Consider the following 17,771-nt stretch of genomic DNA (forward strand, 5'->3'; position numbering starts at 1 on the left):
GGGGGGGGGGGGGGGGGGCTTGTGTATGGGAAAGAATAAAAGAGACTCACCTCGCGAGAGCTTCCATGTTGGTCATATTCGGGTTGACCTTGAGCCCCTGCTCGGCACGAGCCTGTGCCTGCGCCTGCAGGTGATGCGGTAGACTGGCCGGTGACAGGATGGCGGTGTGTCCTGCACCTGGGTGCCCGCCGAGCTGCATGAACTGCATGTGGCTCAGGTGCGTGGGCGGGTGATTGTATCCGTTCGCCAGAAGCGGCGACTTTTCCATCCTCGGCACGTCTGCAAGCAAAAGGTACGTACGCGGCGTTTAGCGAGGGAGAACTTATTATCGTCCTACGACTTGAATAGCGAATACGCAACGCGAGCAAGCGAGTATCGTGATCGTTCACCCCGGGCTTCCGCGAAGAAACCGCGTAAATTCAATTATCGATCTTTCTCCGCCTTTCGTGGCCCCGGTCGTGGCCAGGAGGAAACGAGAAGGAGGAGGAGGAGGAGGAAGAGGAAGGAAGAAGAGGAGGTGGAGGTGGCGGTGGTCCGTGAGACGAGAGAACCAAGGACCGAGCAGGGGGTAGGGCGAGGGTAGATGCGAGGCCGAACGCGAACGGGCGTGTATCCGGATTTCAGCGGAATCGGGTGAGACGTGTAGCTCCTGGCGAGCAAAGGATAAAGAGCGCTTTTGCGGGCTTGATGGATCGCCGGCAGCTTAACCAAATATCAATCACAACAGGCGGCGCAGCCTCTGCATATAATCTGCGCGTTGATTCGCGCGCCGCTAGGCCCGTGTTTGCGCGACGCCTTAGCAAGCCACCGTGATGGATTCGCTCGCGAATCCGTGGGGCCCCGGGTAGACCGCCGACCTGGGGTTTCATCGCCGAGCTGTATCGACGCTTCTCTCTCTCTCTCTCTCTCTCTCTCTCGCACTCTCGTCCGTATATCGAGCTTATTCCCGTATATTCGATATCGGACGTGCGGCAACGCGCGTGTATTATTCTTCGCGGCTCGTCGCTACCGCCTCCTCTGCCGCCACCGCCTGGGATCCTCGATTTTTCAGGACGCGCGCGACCGACTCTTTCGTCAGCCGGCAACGCGGCGTGATAATGTATGCGCAGTCACGTTTTTTTGATCGATGCCTCGTACCTTCGACGCGTGTCTCCCTGTCTCGCGAGGGAGAAGCGTATCGCGAAAAGGGCGACGCGATACCCACCGCGTGCCACGTCCCGCTATTTGTCACGTCGGCACGCGGCGCCGACGTTGATGCGTTTCCGCCGGTCGGCGGTCCTTACGTCCTCCAAAATGACGAGGATGCACTTCCACGTTGGCTCGCGTTTCAATCGCACGAGCTACGTCCCGCGCTACCTTTCGGATCGTGCGTGCATCGCGATGATTTTTTCGAGCACTTCGCGCGTACACGCGTTCTCGAAACTCGTCGTGATCGTTCCTTCGTTCTTTTCTTCCTTCCTCCCTTCTGTCCCGCTTGTTCGACGATGGAATTTCGCATTCTTTGTTAAGTGGCTCAGTTCGGTTGGATGGTCTCTGGAGCTCGTGTCTTTCTCGGAACGGTCATTTGCGCACGCGGCCCTATAAAATATGCTGAGTATACTGTCGGAATGTACAGTGTGGCGCTCAGGACTGGTGCCAGCGGAATCTGTTTTGTGCATGGCGAGACCTAGGTTCCCCCATATGAGAAACGTAGATTCTCACAAGTGGGACAATCATTCCCTGCAGAGACACGCGTGTGTGGCAACCGAATTATTTCAAGTGCCACCAAGTTACATAAAAACGTATGAATGTTTCTTTTAATAGTATGCAATCAAATTGTAATAATCTTCTAGAATACGCAACGCACGAATACGAATCATAGAAGATAATTTTCTACAATCTTTCTTTACAACATGCACTGTGAATCAAAGTGTTATTTTTAAACACATAAGCGTTTTATTTGACTGAAGCTCTTTTTACACGTTTCTTGCTATTTTAAATCGCATCATTTGGTACGTCATTTAGACGTGTAGAATATAACTTGATACATTTAAACGTGCTAAGTAACGTGAGCTAGAAAGGTAAAAAAGATGTAAAAAGAAATTCAAACAAAATAATTGGATTTGCAATGTGACGACTCTGTTTGTCTTCATTTTGGAGCAAGATTCCTTTCTTGATATTTTATGCCAAATTCTCTTCTTTCTCTTACTTTCCCCGTAACCTCAAAAACCTTTGTATCTTACCTATCCTTTCTTCTTTATTTCTTTCTACACTTGTAATTATCTATGTTCTATGCTTTTTACTCAAGATGTGATTCCATCATTTCCATAGCTGGTTTCTGTACATTCCATTACGTTTCAATTATTAAACTTTTTAATCGTACCAGTTTATATATTGTATACTAATTCCAATCGCGCTTGACAGGAATCTTGCCAGAGTATTCAATAAATTGTATCATCTCCCTTGTGTCTCCCTCAAATCTTAGACAAACGATACTGTTGTCATTGGAGGACCAACTTGGCAGACAAGTCTCTTTTTGGGACCTAGGCCACGAGAGACAGAGAGAGGAGCAGGGTAGGAGGGAGAAGGGGAGATCGGTGGTAGGGATATGGAATGAGTGGTGCCTATTCATTACAAATTATCTAAATGGCAGTGATTTCGGCAGACCGGCTGGCCGTTTGACGAGTAAGTGGCGGGTTCGCCGGTCCCAGTGATTGTCATTCCGCATCGGCCGCGGGTCAATTGGCAGCCGTCGGCAAGCGGGCGACCGAATCGCTCGACAACCACTGCGAGACCCGGCCCATGACCGGCCCTAAAATTGGACTTATTACAACTTATAGAGCGCGATTTGAACGCTCCGCTCAATAACATACATTATCCCCAATCCATATGATTTAATGAAATCCCTCTAAACTCGCCACTTAGCCTCAGTACCTTCTCGCGCAGTCTCCCTTTTTTGTATATGTGCCCTCGCGCAGATTGGTACGTGCATGCGCGAGAGCGGGTGGGGAAGGCGAGACAAGGAGAAAAGGGACACGAGGCGAGAGGGAGCGAAGGAGACGCCGAAGAAAGCAGAGAGCGTCGGGACACGTTCCGATCATTCTGGGTACCTAAAACACGCACCTTTCGCGACTTTATAGCCCCGGCGATACGTATTTACCGGCCACAATGCGCGCGTGGTGTCGGAATCCTATGATCGATGAAGACATTTCGAGATCCTTGACCTGCGACGACGCATTTACGCGCAACTCGCGCTCGTCTCTCTTGCTGCTCGACCGATTGCACATGGAGGGAAGACGCACCTTCCCGCTTTTGAGCGCGCATAGCCGCGATCTCGGATTATTAACTCGAAGCGCTCGTAATGGCGAGCGCATTCTGTTTCCCAGTCTTGCTCGCGAGCGATATGCCCGTAGATTGGCAGCACCCGGATGAGCGACGTCCACCACCGTGTCGCGTCCACTGGAAGCGGACATCTTCCGAGAAAATCGCGCGCGGGGACCGGTGAAGAGAGCAGTGGAGACGCTCCAGGCGAACTCAATCACCCTCCAGTCACCGCCGTTGGGACCCCCAGAGCCAAATGCGAGAGACGATAAAACACAATTTGAGCTAAAGACTGCACTCCTATAACCTCCCCGCCCTTGCCTCCGCGCCTTGGACCAACGCCGCCACCTCCCTGGCCCCTCCCGGAGCTGATGAGGTGACAACCCATAATTATACAGACCGCTTTCTGTCTGGGGCTGACTGCGGTGGCATGCAGAGGAGAGGCCTCCATCATCCTCCTCCGTCCTCCTTCGCCCTCCCCGCTTCATCTCTTACCTCCCACCCCCATTTTCTTTCCTCCGTCTCTTTTCCATTCTTCTCCCTCCCTCATCTGCGCCTCCTCCTCTTCCTCCTTCTCCTCCTCCTTCTGCTCCTTCTTTCTCCGCTCTTTTCCATCTTCTTCTCCTTCGTCTTCTTTTATTTCTTATTCTCGAGTTGGTCCAGGAGGTTCCGGGCCTCAACCGCCCTGACGCTTAATAGTGATACGTACGTTTTCTTCACGTGAGGAAGAGTCGAAGGTGGAGCGAGTCGAAGCGAAATGACGGAGGGGGAGGAGGCAGACTGACCGGAGTAGTCGCTTCCACCCGTGCCACGTCCTGTGCCCGTAGGAGAAGAATAACTCTGCTACTTCTTTCCTGGTGTTAATTACAAAACGCGAGAATAGATTGCCGGGCTAAATGAGTGCCCGGTATCTCTCGTCGGTCTCGTCACGTCTTTTCTCTCGTCCTACGACTCGCCGCCACGACGGTCGGAATGAATGAAGGTTGAGCCACATGCACACGACACACGTACGTACGCATATACACACACATACATACACACAACGGGCGGAATTTATTAAGTATCATAAACTCTGCTATCCTCTTCGTATCCATTGTTACGACAGCGTTATACTCATCCATAATTCGGAGATATATTTAATATAAAAAGGATATATCCCGCCCTCTTCCTCTCCTACGGATCAACGCGTTAATATAAAATTAGATCGATTATCGATCGAGTGTGAATTAATCGGGCAAACTAGCGAATCTCGTCTATTACACTAAGCATTGCGTAACGATGCGGAACAACGTTTTGAGCAATCATTTCGCGTTTGAAAATATCCTCCCTCAAAACTCGCATCGGTCGCGAGATTTCGTCTCGACCTCTCGCTGTGATTCTCTTTATCTTTCTCGTTTCTTTCGGTCAGCCGACTACCTAACGGCCAACGAAGGGTCACGTGAAATTATTCGGAAAATATGGCCTTTGTAGTAGTATCCTCAACGCATCCGCGGTTCCCGCCATTGTTCTTACCAAGCGACGAAGAGAGTCGCTTGCACGGATTTACCGTGAGCGTGCCTACGCTTGCACGCGCGTACTTGTGCCAAGGTATATGTTTACCCTCGACACCGCGACTCCCCCAAAACCCTTGGATTTAACCCTCGAACACCGACCCTCCGGCTACGGGCGATGACATCGCGACTCTTCGAGTACCGGCGCTGCTCATTTCAGCGTCCACTTCGAATTTCTCCGCACGCGGAAACTTGCGAACTCCAATTTTCGATGCAAGCATTGCGGTCCTTATTGTATATTCGCACTAGGCCTAATTTTTTCAATAAATTTGCTAATTCTTATTGTCAAAATGCACGCAATGAAACATGCTTCCGATAAATGTAAGACACATAATTAATTGCTCGATAGGAAGTCGTAGAAGTTTGACTTGTGCATATGTCGAGATTCGTGACGACTTGACAATTTTCATTTTGCACTTGCTTACTTATGGTTACTTTACAACACCGAGTATTTTCAGAGAGGTGTTTTTATATTTTCTGAGATTACATAAACATAATTCCCATGCGATTTTCACAACAGGGGTTAAATAATCGCAGCGTTTACTCCGTTTCAGAGCACCTCATGGTACAAGAATCTAGGCCGTTCGAAGATAAAACGAAGCGTAACGGAGAAACGCGGTTGCAGTGACGCATACACGCACAGTCGAATAACCAACATTGTTCCCTAGCAGTGTGTTGGTACATAAACACAAGATGGGAAACACAGTTTCGCGCAAGAGGAATCCGGTTTTTCAAGTAATCGGGAGCCGAAGCAACCAACCATCCAGCTAGCCAGCCAGTCAACCGACCAGCCAAGCAAGTAACCCACAAGGAAACATAAAAAAGTGTCCCTCATTAATTTGGATGAACTTTGTGTCGTAAAACAACAAAAACATAAAAAAAAAAAATATACATATATATGTGTGTGTGTGTTGTAAACAATAAAAAAAATTAAAAGCATGCAATTTAAAAAATTTTTAATTAACTACCTCAAACGTTTAGTGAGTTTGATACAAACTTTAAAAAAACATTCAATAAATTTAATTGTGAATAAATATCTACGAAATTATGACACGCCAAAAAAAAGTTTCAAAAAATAAAAGTTAGATGCTCTTTAAAAAGGTGCATTTAATTTTCCAAATGTCACTTTGTAACATATCATTAATCCTCATGACATTTGTAAAAAATTCAAGTGCCGAATTATTAAACATGCGAAATTATGTAAGACTTTTACCTAATATATTTTTTCACATTCGTCTTAAGAAAATATAATGAACAAGAAGGTGACACAAATCACAACTGCATATGATCTAGGGGTGTCCTAGTGTCAGCCATTTGATGTAGCCTGTTGCCAATTAAACCGTTGGAAAATGTATCGTATGTAAACGACCCGTACACGGTCGCTTATTTGTGTACGTATCCCCTCCACAAGCTAGAACATATTGCCCGGACCTACAAAGGGCATCACTATTGGCAATCTCTTCGCACATTAGTGTTTCCGATATCCAATTTTAGATTCTTCGCAATCCAATCGCTCATTATGTATTTCTGATATTAAAGTTTACATTATACACTTCTAATGCTAAAGTTTAAATATCTGGATAATCGATATTGTTCGATTATATCAGAAAAATATAATGAGTGAAAATTCATCAGTTTTGTAAATAGAATAGGAGTATACAATGAACGAGGAAGTGATCTGATTCTCGGCAATTAGTGGCGCCATTTGCAGGTTCGAGCAGCATGCTCCTGCGTGTGGAGGGGATACACACAGAAATAAGCAACTATGTATGTATGGGTGTATGTCATTTTTCAACGGTTCAACTGGCCAGAGGCTACATCACATGGCCGAAGCTAGAACACCCCTATCATATGCGATTGTGATTGGTGGTGGGCAAATGTACTATGGCCAACTTAACCGCTTCCACCGTGCGCGCGCCACGCACACGTTCGCTTAATTGTATGCGTGTCCCCCCCACACGCTGGAATATACTGCCCGGGCCTACAAAGGGCATTACTGTCGGCAACCTCTTCGCTCATTAGTGTTCCTAATACCAGGTTCTCGACAATGCTTTCACTTATTAAGTATTTCTGAAACTAAAGTTTACCTTATATATTTCTAATGCTAAAGTTTAAATATATGGATATTGTATATTGCTCAATTATATCAGGAAAAAATAATGAATGAAAATTCATCAGTTTTGGAAATAGAATAGGAGTATATAACGAAAGAGAAAGTGACCTGATTCTCGGCAACTAGTGGCGCCATTTGTAGGTTCGAGCAGCATGTTCCAGCGTGTGGAGGGGATACGCATACAAATAAGCGACCGTGTGCGGGTGTATACGTATCCCCACCACATGAATGGAGCATACGGCCCGGGCCTACAAAGGGCATCACTGTCGGCAACCTCGTCGCTCATTTGTGTTCCTGATACCAGATTCTCGACAATGCTTTCACTTCATAATGTATTTCTAATACTAAAGTTTACCTTAAATATTTCTAATGCTAAAATTTAAATATATGGATATTGTATATTGCTCAATTATATTAGGAAAAGTAATGAATGAAAATTCACCAGTTTTGGAAATAGAATAGGAGTATATAACGAAAGAGGAAGTGACCTGATTCTCGGCAACTAGTGGCGCCATTTGTAGGTTCGAGCGGCATGCTCCAGCGTGTGGAGGGGATATGCACACAAATAAGCGACCGTGTGCGGTTGTATGCTATTTTCCAACAGTTCAGTTGGGCACATGCTACATCATATGGCCGACAATAGAACATTCCTAGATCATATGCGGTTGTGATTGGTCGTAGGCAAGTGGACTGTGGACAACTGAACCGTGCTGAACTTTCACTGTGCACCTATGCACGCAGCATATACACTTATTCGTATGCGTATTTCATTTATTTGTATGAGCATGCCGCTCAAATATACAAATGGCGCCACTAATTGCCGAGAATCAAGTCAGGTCACTTCCTCGTTCGTTATATACTACTATTCTGCTTCCAAAACTGATGAATTTTCATTCATTATATTTTCCTAATATAACCGGACAGCATACACATTATCCAGATATTTAAACTTTAGTATTAGAAATATATAACAAGCGAATGCATTGTCGAGAACCTGAGATTGGATATCGGGAACACTAATGAGCGAAAAAGTTGCCGACAGTGATGCCCTTTGTAGGCCCGGGCAGTATGCTCCAGCGTGTGGAGGGGGTACGCATATAAATAAGCGAAATACGAATGTGTGCGGTGCTGCGTGCATACGTGCACAGTGAAAGCGGTTCAATTGTCCACAGTCCACTTACCCACAACCAATCACAACCGCATAAATATCTGGATAATGTATATTGTTCGGTTATATTAGGAAAATATCAAGAATGAAAATTCATCAATTTTGGAAACAGAATAGGAGTATATAATGAACGAGAAAGTGACCTGACTTGATTCTCGGCAACTAGTGGCGCCATTTGTGTGTTCGAGCGGCATGCTCCAGCGTGTGGAGGGGATACGCACACAAATAAGCGACCGTGTGCGAGTGTACGAGTATGCCATTTTCCAACAGTTCAGTTGGGCACAGGCTATATCATATGGCCGACAATAGAACACTCCTAGATCATATGCGGTTGTGATTGGTTGTGAGCAAGTGGACTGTGGACAACTGAATCGTGCTGAACTTTCACTGTGCACGTATGCATGCAACACGCACACTTATTCGTATGTGTATTTCGCTTATTTGTATGCGTATCCCCTCCACACGTTGGAGCATACTGCTTAGGCCCACAAAGGGCATCACTGTAGGCAACCTCTTATATTAGTGTTTCCGATACCCAATTTTACACTCTCGACAATCCCTTCGCTCATTATGTGTTTCTGATACTAAAGTTTACATTATGTATTTGTGATACTAAAGTTTCAATATCGGGATAAGCGTTATTGCAAAATTGTAACAAGAGAAGGTAACGAGTAAAATTTCATCAATTTTGTAACATAGTAACGGGAGTATATAATGAACGAAGAAGTGACCAAACTTAATTCTCGGCAATGTCTTCGCTCATTATGTGTTACAGATTCTTAATTTCATATTCTCGATAATCTTTTCGCTCATTGTGTATTTCTGATACTAAAGTTTAAATATCGGGATAGGAGATATCGTTCAATTATATCATGAGAATATAATGGATAAAAATTTATTAATTTTGGAAAATAATAATAGAAGTATATAATGAACGAGGAAATGACATAATTGTATTCTCGGCAACCTCTTCGCTCATTATGTATATCTGATACCAAATTTCAAATTCTCAGCAATCTGTTCATCATATATTTCTGATATTAAATTTTAAATATTGGGATAATGAATATTATAAAATTATATCATGGGATTATAATAAAAATTTATCAATTTTATAGAATAGTAACAGAAGGATATAATGAACGAAAAAGTGGCACGCGACTGGATTCTTGGCAACCTCTTCGCTCATTATGTATTCCTGATAGCATCGTTCGAATTCCCGGCAACCTTTTCGCTAATTACGTGACCCTGATACCAAAGTTTAAAAATCACTATATTATATCATAATAGTAGGAGAATATAATAAACAAGGAAGTAGCACGACTTTATTTTCGGTGATCTCTTCGCTCATTATGTGTTCCTAGTATAAAAGTTTAAAATTTTTGAAAATGAGTATTCGACAATTTTACGAATATCTAACAAAAGAATATTTATCCGTTTTTCTCTTCTACCACATCCATCTTTAACCGACCGATCGAGTAGCATACAACGAACCGCATAGACGCATGTCTCGCAATTGCTGGACGGAGTTTGCAAACGCAAACCAGTCGAGCGAGCATCGAAATTAACGTCGGCTCGATCATGAACGATTACTACTCGGACGAAAATAATACCCGCATGGTGGGCGATGTTTAATCCGAGATACACACCCGGATACATGTGAGCATCAGGAGTCTATAATGTCACGGTGATTTTCAGCCAATGTTGCGTGTATAACGAGAAACCACTCCATTGGCCGGTTGCTTCATCTTACGACTGCTCCTCGTCGCGAGGAGAGACGCAGGAGTATTGAGACATAGGCGAGGCACCTTACATGCCGATAAATAGAAGCCGCGAAGGGGTTACGAGCCCCGGCAAGGTGAAGCAGGAGAAGAAGGAGGAGGAGGAGGAGCAGGAGGAGGAGGCAGAAGAAGCAACCAATCTTCCTCGCAGTGCACCGTAACGACAATAATGCACCGCGCAGGCATGGCTGGACTTTCCTTGCCAGGTCTATACCGAATCCTCGAGTAGCGCCGCAGCCTCCAGTCCTTTCCTCTTTCTTCAGCCTGTCCCGTTCCTCTCTCAGCCTCCTCTCGCCGGTGAGTTACTCTCCCGCTTCCCACTGCTCTCGCGCGCAGTCCAGTATTTGTTCTTCCAGCGTCTCTTCTGCGCTACGAGAGAATCATCCAAGGGCAGTAAACCCTTTGATATATAGTCGAAGGTTTTTAGAGTTCTGTCAGCCACGCCCACAATCAGCCTTAGTATTATTTACACTCCTCGTGGTTCGTAGACGATCGTCTCCCTCGTAGGCTTTATCTTTCTCTCTTTCTCTCTCTCTCTCTCTCTCTCTCTCTTTTTCTCTTCATCTGTCTCTTTGCCTCCTCACCGCTTTATCTCTCTCACTCTCTCTAACTCTTTCCTTCCTTCCCACTACCACATCGTCCTTCTCTCCTTCCTCATCGTAGCCAACGTCATCCGTTGCCCTCCCTCCTTTTCCTCTTCCTCTTGATCACCAGTCTTTCGTCCACTTTTTAACGGTTTCCCCGACGTATCCTGTCGCTTTGTCTTCGGGCGCTCTGCATAATATAACAGTGCCAACCCGGAGGCCATTGGGGATCTTGAATTTCCTTTTGTTCCTATCCTATCTACTCCCTCCGGTCCTCCTGCTCTTTCTCTCTGTCTCTCTCCTTTTTTGTCGCGGTCTTCGTCCTTTTGCTCGTCCATCTTCTATGCCGGGGGAGCCGAGAGCCCTCGATGAGCGTACTCCGAATTTATAAAATTAGGTACGATCGCGGCTACGTCTTTCGCGAAATTATCTATCTCCGACGCACACGAATACATTCCTCCCGATCGTACCCGCGGGGCCAGATTTCGGGTTTCGCCGCGCGTCTAAAAGCGCGCCTCGCGAACGAAGGAACGAAGGCCGGCCGAATATAAATCGACGCATATTTTATTCCGCAAATTTATCGGCCCGAGGAAACGGCCGACCAGCCGACCGACCGACGGAATTTCAGCGATTCGATTATCGGCGCCGTCGATACCGATTGATTTCACGTCTGACTATCGTAACGCGTAATATCCGTCGTTCTCCATTAAGTCCCTCTATATCTATCGTACAATATCGGTCGTAACCGGTCTTAATGTTCGTTGCAATGCTTCTAACAAACACCGTCGCATACTTATCGCGGCAATTGACTCAACTGCAACATGCCTGGCTTTATGACAGTCAATCGAATGTTTTTAACGGCACGTTGCGATTTATAGACAGACCACGTTTCCTACGTTTACGACTATGACCTGTGTATTGAAACAAATGCAAACGGACTTTCACGAGTGCACGGAACGCGATCAGACGGTTCGCACGCGAGATGCAAATTATTCCTATCGATTTCTGTTCCGTCTCATTTGCACTCGCGTCGTGGCTTCCACGTGACTCGAAGCCGCGAAGACAAGGAAGACGAGACGTGACGAGACGAATCGTCGAAAGGAGGCGCGAGATATCGGACGACGGAGACAAACGGGAGGCGAAACATCACGTTTCGAAATCGTTCTGGCCGTCACGAAAAATCGTAGCCCGGCCTAATCTCGAAGGTAAATCTCTCCCGCGGGCTAATCAAAATCGAGGATCAAGCCCAGGGCCCGTGTTCCCGAACCATCTGCCCCTGCCCGCCGGCCAGCGTTGCAATAGTCCGGCACGGCTATTCGCGTGGCGAACGTTCCACCGGTCCCAGCGGGGTCGATACTTTTTCACGTGATCTCACAACATCGCTTAATCCTCTGCATAAACATTGTATTGTATTTCGTAGGGGATGCTCCCATTATATCATATTTTGTTATTAATATCTTCTGACTGGATGGGCCCAGAAGCTGGTACGGGCCACTTTTGTGCGCCGACGAGCGTGAAGCCGCGCCGTAGCGAGAGAAAGAAACACAGAGAGAGGCAGGAGGGAGAGAAAGAGAGGCCGAGATGAGAAAGAGAGAGAGAAAGAGCGATGAAGAGCGAGCGATACCGGTTTTCTTGATCGCACGATACCCGCCGGGTATTTTCATTATTCGCAATCTGGTCCGGAAAACATCGCCGAATTCGCACGAGTCGTTTGTATAGAACTCCTCCATGACTCGCAGTCCTCTATTTCTCATGCGCAATCTCATTATTCACCTCGCAATGTAACGTGTCTGAGTAAAACTTGAACTTTTAATAGTAGCTTGAGCTTTTGGTTCAAATTACTTTAATGGAAATAATCGCTACTATTAACTATCAACGAGATTTCACTGATTGCGGTCAGTCAGCTATATACCTCTAATTGAATCATCAATTAATAACTAATATTATCAATTAATAAATAATTATAGTATTTCGGTAAAGTATAGACTGACCGCACTTTGGAGAAAGTACATATTCAAATATATGTATATACATATATTTTATGTTGAGACTTTAGACATTCGTATTTAACTCTCCAGTGTAGACGTGTAGTTTTGTCTTCGCTTTAGGCGCGTGGTCTATCACTGTAGACCATGTTTCGGTTTCTGTAGGTGAAGTTCGTTGAATCCAACTTTTAAAACAATTGCATAAAATATCCAAATTTAGGATAGCATAATACACATTGAAAAAATCATATTCTCAACATTTTATATTCTTCAGTAACGAAAATTATTTTTGACTAATAACAGCACAGGTTCTTTTATTAAAAATCGTATATATAAATATATTATTGCAAGTGTATTATCTTTGTTTAATGCTATGTAATTTGATTTGAAAATTTCATTTTAGAAATATTTTCTAAACAAAAATGTTCTTTTCTTCTGTGTAGTTGAAAGTCTTCCAAAATGTATAAATTTTTTTTAAAAGTACATATATAATATATATGATACGTATATAAGAGAGAGCAAAGAGAGAGAGAGAGAGAAAAAGAGAGAAAGCAATGTATATCTGATTAACATATAAACAGTGTTGCAGATCACAGTCTACGTCTGTAGACCACGTAACCGCTGAAGGATCAAAGACCAAAGCAACGAGAATGTCCAGGATTGGGTATGTGCGCGGCACGCATTGGTACTTTCACCTAATTATCGTTAATTACATTCCTCAACGCGACAGAGGAGAACAGACACTCGACGAGATCAATGCGAGATTGCGCCGACTGAGGCAGGATCGGACCCAGAAGTCATTGAAAGGATTCGTCACGGCCGCGAGTGCGGTGGTCGAACGCCGTCAACAGAATCGCGTGTACATAGTCGCAGTAAAGCCGTGTCCGTCAAGTTTTTACGACGAGCAGGTTTATGTCCTTTGATGCGCCATGTGAGTCCAACTGTTGAGCGATTTAAAGCGACGTGCGCGTTCACACGCGCGACCACCGTTCCCGGGCCGTACTCGTCCGCAGCCACGGTCAGAGAACGTGCGCGCTGTTTATCGTTTTATGCGATTATTAAAATAAAGATTAAGCCGCGCCGTTAAAGCGGCGCAACGTGCGCCGATGGGGGTGACCCTTCCGCTACGCGGCCGCTGGACAAATCTTTCTCCCAAGGAGCGTTGTAAAACGGGGATTTTCAGCGGCCAACTAGGGTCGGAGAGAGGGACCGCGCGTAGTAATTTGCAAGAACGATTATTTTCACGCGCGCGCGGTCGCGGTACAAACGAGCGATTATTCTTCTCCTGCTTTTTCTCCCCGTCGATCGTTCAAGAAAGACATTCACCGCTCCGCGCGCGCGGCTGCCTTTTACGCTCGGAAAACAGAGGCCGGTGTCGGTTTTCATTTGCTCGCGCCGTTATTTTTCTGTTAGCTCTCTCTCCCCCATCGCCCGCACTCCGGCCAGAGGTGTGCGGCGGTCCGTCTCTCTTTTTTATTTCCCGCATCACGCGCGCGTTTGTTGGTCACGAGGGCCCGGCGCGTACGAATTACACAGAAATATTCGCGCGCGCGGACAAAGCGGCCGGCTCGTTGATTCGCAAGTTAATTGAGCGGCGCGGCACTCGGCCGCGCCGCTAACGAGTAAATTGTTGACTACCACTACCGCCGCCACCACCACCACCACCACCACCACCACCATCACCACCACCGCCACCGCCAACAACAACACGCCGTCGGCAGCGCGCGAACGGTCGAGCCTACGGCGCGCGGAACCGCCGCGGTGGGAGCCGGAAATTGTACAGATTTTTGAGCCAATTAGTCGCGGCTTTAATCGCAGGAAATTGCCGTCACTTCGCCCGAAAAAGCGTTTCACTTTCCACCGATCTCCTCTGTCGCTCTCCGCGGCTTTCGTCGGCCCGCCCGATATAATGAACGCGCCGCGACCGTCCCGGGCGCGAATCGCGTTAAAACTGTATGAATTATATATACGCATGCACTTGTTGTTGTATGCGCTCGAGGGGATTTGTCCCAGAGCGATGAATAAATAACATGTTAATAATAATAATATTAATAATAATTAGTATTATACACGCCACAAAGGAAACGTCGCGCGCTGCAAATTGAAGGGGAAAATGTTCTCCTCGATCTTTCCACGCAAGAATTTCCTAAATTTCTCGGAGTAAAATATCACTCAAATCGTGTGAAAATTCAGTCGAGGCAACAGTAAAGATAGCGCCGCTTAGAATCATAAGAATAAATACTTGACTCGAATTTAAAGTAAATTCTTCATCCGTACGAGTGAATATTTCGATCGATTAAAGTGAATCTGTTCCTATGACAATGTAGCAGGTCAGATTCGCTCTCCACTTTCAAGTGAAAATGTTCAATTGGTAACTGGAGAATACATTGGAGGATATATTTGATACGAATAAAAGCCACTCAAATGTTAATGACTGGGTTGTCAATCTACTTTTCGAGTGGAATTCCACTTCTAACAATGTGAGAGTTACACGCAGAAAAATATATACTACACTCAAGCAAATCTCTCTTGCTTATATCTCAAGTATTTAATAATTTTATATATCTGCAAATCCATCATAAAGTTCGTCATAAGCATAAAATTTCTTCAAAAGGCATTCTAAATCTTTTTTAGCATTTCTTTCATGACATTTAATTAAAACAGAAAGTTGACTTGCTTACTTACATAAAGCGGAACCAACTTAAAAAAACAAATTCCTTTGAGCACATACACTGCGTAAAAGGAGAAATATCTAAGAAATAAAACATATTTATTCGGTGGATGCTATAATAACATATTTAGTTATACTAATATATAAAATATTTTTTGAAGAAAATATATGTTTTCTCAAAACCTTCGCTTTTCATGAAAAGCGCTCTGGCACGATAAAATCACTTTCAATTATTTACTCTATTTAAATAAAAAAATGTAGATTTAAATATGTGATTATTAGTACCCACCGATTAAATATTTTTTATCTTTTAAATGTTTTTCCTTCACATGTTTGATAGTGAACTTATCTAAAATTTCTGACGAATATATTTTGAGACTATTTTCAAGAAAATGTTCTTCGTTGAAGGTAATCATTACTCTGAAGAAGAAAAATAAGCTGAGCAATCGCTCTCCTTAGCAGTAAAATGATATTTTTCTGTAGCGTGTAGCACACCTTCCCAACACCCTACAGCACTTCGTGGCTAGGAAAGCCGACAAGGACGACTCAGTCGTAATTCCGCGAAATACGCGTGGTAATGATTTCCGAACGTCCACGGCAACACCAGCGGGACCCGGGAGGACGATCCTAGATCCTCTGGACTGGGCGAAGATCCGCGAGAGCGTCGTAAAGGCGCTCTCCGCCGGGTCTTGGCGGAATAAAAAGGACGACAGAGCGGCGCGAGGACCGTCGTAATTAAGTCGTACTAAAATTCTGCCGTGTCCCACGAGCTTTGAGAGGCGGCACGGATTTTATGGCGGCCCTCGCAGCGGTCCTCGCGCGTGTGCGTGCACGCGACGCGTGTACATGCACGTGCGCGCAGGAGCTCGTGAGCAGCGCGGCTGCTCCTTTATTTTCCAGCGGGACCAACAAGTCGTACGAAACGTTGTTGCGAACGCGTCGACCAGAGATCTGACTTCTTTCTATACGACGTGCTTTCTATACGACGTGCCGCGACTCGCCGTTCCCGCCGGCTTTATTCGCATTCCTTGCGCCGTAAATGAGAGAATAAAGTGGCACGCAATATCAGAAACGAGGACTCGATCGTACATCCACCCTCCTCATCCTGGCTCTCCCGCGGATCGCGTCCTTCCAAGACGCACGCGTTTAATGACAAGTGGGCGTATTAGTAATATAAAAATTAAAATCGTGCGCGCCGCGGCAATATCTCCCCTTCCCATCTCATCGTGCGCACCGAAACTTCTTCCATACATTGTCGCTCTTGATTCCAATGTTTTTCCTCGTCTTCTCGGTTGATGTCTTCATTTGCGGCCCGGCCGAACGACTCTTCCCGCGCGACGCAAAAAGGGATGAAACGCGAAAATCCCGGAGAGCGATTGATTTACGGTAGCGGCGACGGCAGCGCGCGGTAAAGCCCGTAACGGCGTCACAAAAATGAAGAGGCTTAATACACGCCCGGTGCTTTTGTTACCTCGCGTCGGTTAACCCGGCGCCTCCTTACATTTCCCTTCGAGTCCCTTACACAGCCGCTTTTTCGTCGCATCGTTCGCTTGTTTCCTCTCGTAAAAAACAATCAAGCGCGGCCGCGCCGCGCTGCACCGCGCCGGGCCAACATAGTAAACCTTGATTGTAACTGATGAGGGGTAGAAAATCGGCCGAAACGTTTCTGGCTCGAATGCAGGGGCAAAAAATGATAGATACACCGTTGAGATTATATCCCACGACCCTCTCCCTCTCTTTTTCTTTGACCCTCCGTGTTCATCGCTCCGCTGACTCGCCTTTGAATCAGCTCGGAAAACAAACCTCCAACTCACCCGTTCACTTTCGCAGCGCGCCGATAATTTAATAACGGAATTTTCACTTGTCGTACCGAACGAGTATACTTTTCTTTCATCCGAGTATGATATCATAAGTCTGTTCTTCTTAGCTAAACTAACTTGCACTTGTATTTGCCTTTAGAATGGAACAAATAGTCTAGAGCTATATCTGTCTAGGGGGGTTATGTGTCCACAGTCCTGCTATCTCAGATCTTAAGAGGCAGATACCTCTATCATTTCAACAAGTAACTGAAATGAAAAGTTTTTTTTTCAGAAATCCCTTACGTTTTTCAAATACTTATTGGAACGGCAGAGACATCTACCTCTTAATATCTGAAATAGCAATACCACGTGAACACATATAGCCCCCCGTAGACAAATAGCTCCAGTCTCCCTTGATCTAGCGTTGAAGGGAAAAGAAACGTTCCAGTGTAGATCTGATTCAATTGGAAAGAACAGCGTGCAGAAATAAACTTTATATCCTACAAATAAATTTTTCAGTATTTTTTTCTCAGTGTGACTTCGAATTGTGAAATTGTTATAATATGCGGATCAAGCATGTCACATACAGATGATAATTATGTCACACCCACATTACTACGTTCTCGCACTCGTCCTCGTCGACGAAGAGCGAGCGTGCAGCTCCCCAGCGCGGGATGAAAATTCCAGCGGCTTTCTCGTGTATCTCCGAGCGCAGCATCCCTTTAATCCGGATATCCGTGTCTCGCGGCAAGAATCATCAACGCGATACACACACGCGACTCACGGCGGATCGCCGTTTCCCCAATTTGTTAATTACCTC

The 17,771-nt window shown here is 45.6% G+C and overlaps 2 protein-coding genes across 2 annotated transcripts in view; one reads left to right on the plus strand and one right to left on the minus strand.

Moving 5' to 3' along the window:
• Positions 1-5,739, plus strand: part of LOC116849084 (1-phosphatidylinositol 4,5-bisphosphate phosphodiesterase classes I and II) — a 283,574-nt gene extending 277,835 nt beyond the window's left edge. Inside the window, exon 22 of the transcript XR_004379080.1 lies at positions 5,405-5,739. The gene's annotated coding sequence lies outside the window, so the exon portion shown is untranslated. The remainder of the gene's footprint in view (positions 1-5,404) is intronic.
• Positions 1-17,771, minus strand: part of LOC116849089 (dachshund homolog 2) — a 287,082-nt gene that overhangs the window by 144,807 nt on the left and 124,504 nt on the right. The window contains exon 3 of the mRNA XM_032825882.1: positions 51-279. Coding sequence (XP_032681773.1) covers positions 51-279 — 229 coding nt within the window. The remainder of the gene's footprint in view (positions 1-50; positions 280-17,771) is intronic.

Source organism: Odontomachus brunneus, unplaced genomic scaffold (genome assembly GCF_010583005.1).
Source record: "Odontomachus brunneus isolate Ranch 3 - 2012 unplaced genomic scaffold, Obru_v1 Obru_scaffold_106, whole genome shotgun sequence".
In the NCBI taxonomy this organism is placed as follows: domain Eukaryota; kingdom Metazoa; phylum Arthropoda; class Insecta; order Hymenoptera; family Formicidae; genus Odontomachus; species Odontomachus brunneus.